The sequence below is a fragment of the Cnephaeus nilssonii genome (genome assembly GCF_951640355.1).
Source record: "Cnephaeus nilssonii genome assembly, chromosome: 19".
NCBI classification, from domain to species: domain Eukaryota; kingdom Metazoa; phylum Chordata; class Mammalia; order Chiroptera; family Vespertilionidae; genus Cnephaeus; species Cnephaeus nilssonii.
The window spans coordinates 36125316-36129142 of record NC_137090.1 but is presented as its reverse complement, the minus strand read 5'-3'; the positions used below and the strand labels follow the sequence as shown (position 1 = coordinate 36129142).

At 41.4% G+C, this 3827-nt stretch overlaps 1 protein-coding gene across 1 annotated transcript; it reads right to left on the bottom strand.

The window, feature by feature from the left end:
• Positions 1 to 2610: 2610 nt before the first annotated feature.
• Positions 2611 to 3547, bottom strand: LOC307114416 (olfactory receptor 1D2-like; the record flags this gene model as incomplete). The annotated part of the gene is given in 3 exon segments (XM_079796800.1): positions 2611 to 2741; positions 2744 to 3061; positions 3064 to 3547. Coding segments are annotated over 3 exon segments (933 nt in total).
• Between the last annotated feature and the right edge of the window lie 280 nt (positions 3548 to 3827).

Sequence of the window (3827 nt, the reverse complement as noted above, 5' to 3'; positions counted from 1 at the left end):
CATTCATTACCACACTGTTGCAAACAATTGGAAAAAATACTGTAAGCAACTAATTACTGAATATTGGGAAGCATGTTAAATGAATTCTGATATATTTATTGAATTGCACACTGAAATACTGCATAGGCATTAGATAGTAACATAGCTGAGTATTTACCAACGTAGACATTATTGTGTAAAAAATCAAAACAATTTTTAAAACAATTTGAATTCATTCTGAAAAAATATATGTTTAGCCAAGATCAAAATTTAAAATTTAAATACAGCTAATTGTTTTTGGCTTATTTTTACTTGAATATTTCTACAGTAATCCGTATTGTTGGTTTAATAAAAATAATAAAACTTTAAAATAGTAAACATTCAATGGTATCTCCTAGCCTACACAATATATTCCAAGCTCTTCAACAAGGCATTGGTGGCCTGTACTCCACTATGTCCTCCTCAGACACAGGCTTGCTCCGGCTTGGTCACCAGTTACACTCAGCTGGGACAGTCCTTGTATGCATCAAGGTGTTTACAACTCGCTGCCTTTTTGTCCAGTTGTTCTGCATAATAACAACTACACTGACTATGGGTCACACCCTCTGCTCTTGTACATTCTCTCATCTAGTCCTCACAGCTACCCCCTCCCAATTTACACAATGCTATTTTCCAAAGTTTACAGAGAAGAAAAGGATGCTTAGACTGGTGAGGTGACTTCCACAAACACTCTAGGGATGGGGAGAGCTGTCCACAGCCAATGGGAGTATCCCCTCTACACCATGCTTCCTCCCTCTGGGAGTGATCTTATTTTCCCCTGGCCACTTTTCCTGCTTGACTCATCAGCATGCGTTAATCTTAGCTCAGCTGTCACCACTTTAAGGAAGACTTCCCTGAATCCTCCATCACTGACAAGGCAGGCTTGGCTTTCCTACTTTATGCTCCCAACCCTCCTGCCCAGACCATAACCTGACATTAAAGTGGTCTTCTTCCCATCCATAGTGATATAATTCACATTTGTAACCCAATTAGAGGCCCTTAATAGGCATTCAGTCATTGTCAATGGAATGATATGAACCTCTGATCAGTTCAACTGTCCTAAAGTCTAGTTCAGAGCTGGCTCCCCTGACTCATTTGTAAAGAATTGCTCTCTTCCAAATCGCCACCACCCAATGACTCATCTTCTCATCAGTTACTGTCCCCTTTTGAGCCATTGCATATTACAGAGCAGGTTGAACCTAAGTAGAGATTGGATCTCCCATTTACCTTCTCCCTGCCTACTCCATTCACTGGTAGGGTTTTGGCCAGTGACACAGGCTGTGAAAGAATTCACAGCTAAAAGAAGAGATGAAGTTTATTTTACATTTCACAGAGGGAAAGGGCAAAGTACTGATAATTAATACATGGCAGGAAACAAAAAGCAGCTTCCCCTTTTAAAGGGTAATGGCTCCTGATGCTAGGTGACAAGGAGGGAGGAGTATTTGGGGTTAAAGGTAAGTTTGTTTTTCAGGAGATAGTCTTGGCAAATGTTCTAGGAAGATGCCTAGAGTAAACGTTATAAAGAGTCCAAAAGAGGCTTGTTTGAAGGGGAGGAAGGAAGGGAACATTCTACTAACTAGAGACTTCTTGGTGGGAATTATCCCTGAGTTGTAAAAACAGCAGGAAGGAGGTGTATGCAGGAATGTAGCCTTGAGAATAGCTTACATTGCCCTGCAGTTTGAACAGAGGGGCTATTTGAATCAGAGGAGCTAATAATTGTAGGGTTTAATTAGCAGGTGCTTCTCATAAATTGTGGAAGGTCACAGCAAAGAAAAATAAAGGCCTTTTTTCTGTCCTTGCACTCACCACTACTCCTGTTCAGGAATGTGTGTTGATATTCTTAAGAGTTTTGTTTTGAGTGAAGAATGGAGTGCTTGCAAGGGCAGTGGAGTGAGGAGCCACAGTAATAGAAAATAGGATGGGCTGTCCAGGGATAGGGTCTTTGACAGGAAACTATAAGAAGGAGAAAGGCACAGTCAGTATAGTTTAAGGCCCAAGAGACAAAAATGAACCCAGAACAAAGGAGAGAACTTTTCTTCATTTTACCTGAATTGGAGGGTTTTTGTCCAGAGATACTCTGGGTCAGATTGAAGTACTGGGAGCTTTGCCTACCAGAATGTCAGGAGCTGGGCAGAACACTTACAATGCTCTGAACACTTACAATGAGGGTAGTGCAAGGTGTCTCCTCCAAATGGCTTATAAGCAGTGGGCACCTTAGAGAAGGCCAGTCAGAGCTCAGGACCATGAGTGTATGGGTGTTAGAGGACACAAGTGACCTCCCTAGGCTATAACTGGATATATCCAGTTATATGCAGATGATACTGTGGTCCTTTGGTCAGGCAAATGGAAGGATTTGATCCTGAAAACTTCTAATATTAGTGTTGGTGAGACTTTACTTATTGCCAATGCTGGTGAGGTCTGGGGTACTTTGGGTTACACATACATGTCTTTTTTTTTTCCATCACAGATATATGAGATCATTCTGAGCTGAAACTATGTCTTAATCACTCCTGTAACCCACATAGGATAATGCCCTGCACATGGTAGAGGATATTCCAAGTCTTCACTTTAATGTCCTATTCAAAATTATCCTTATGTCAATATCCAGTAGGCTTTGACTAGGAGGAGTATTCGCAGAGCTGCATGCATGTCCTTGTTCCTCAAGCTGTAGATAAAAGGGTTCATCATGGGGGTGACCACAGCATACATCACTGTGGCCACTGATCCTTTAGATATACCATACAAAGTGTTCCATAGAAGAGGGTGACCACAGCTAGATTGGAGGCACATGTGGAGAAGGCTTTGTACTTGCTAGAGGCTGATGGTATTTGGAGGATGGATCTGACAATCCAGGCATAGGACATAATTATGATCCCTAAGGAGGTAAAGAAGAAGAAGCAGCCCAAGACCATCTGCCCTGTGTGAATGACTTGGGTGTTGGAACATGCAAGCCTCAGCAAGACATACATCTCACAGAAGATGTAGGGGATCTTTTGAGATCCACAGAAGGTCACCCTGCTCATGAGGAGGGTGAGGAAGAAACATAAAGAAAAGAGATCACCCAACAGAAAGAGAAGAGCAAAATACAGAGCCTAAGGCTCATGGCTGTGACATAGTGAAGGGGATGGCAGATGACCATGTAGTGGTCATATGCCATTGTTGCTAGGATGAAGTTATCCAGGGTCACCAAGAAGACCAGGAAGTGGAGTTGTGTCAGACATCCTGTGTAAGAAATGGCTTTGTTCAGGGACTGAAGGTTCACCAGGATCTTGGGGACTGTGTTAGTGACAAAGAAGAGGTCGGTGAAGGAGAGGTTGGCCAAGGATAAGTACATGGGAGTGTGCAGGTGCACATCAGAACCAATGGCTAGGATGATGAGCCCATTTCCTACCACAGTGACCAGGTACATGAACAGGAACATCCAAAACAGGACCTGCTGGTCTTCAGGACTCTCTGAGATCCTCAGGATCATGAAATCTGAGACCCCACTCTGGTTGCCTCCATGCATTTCCCCAATTGTCTGCAACATTAGCACCAACAAACATTTACTAAGTGTACTGAGTTGATTAAGGACATTCAGATAAGCAAAATCATCTATGTTTTTAGCATTAAAAATGTCTTAGGCAAAATTTTTAAAACATAAGTAACAAAGTAATAACAAAGAAAGCTGTCTGCAACTTAATCATTCCAGCATACTCAGTATAGAAACAATGCCTTGTCTTATTTAAAATCCTATCATCTAATAATACTTTTAAAATACTTAAAGATTTGTATGTTAAAGTATGGTAGTATATAGATTTTTTAAATGA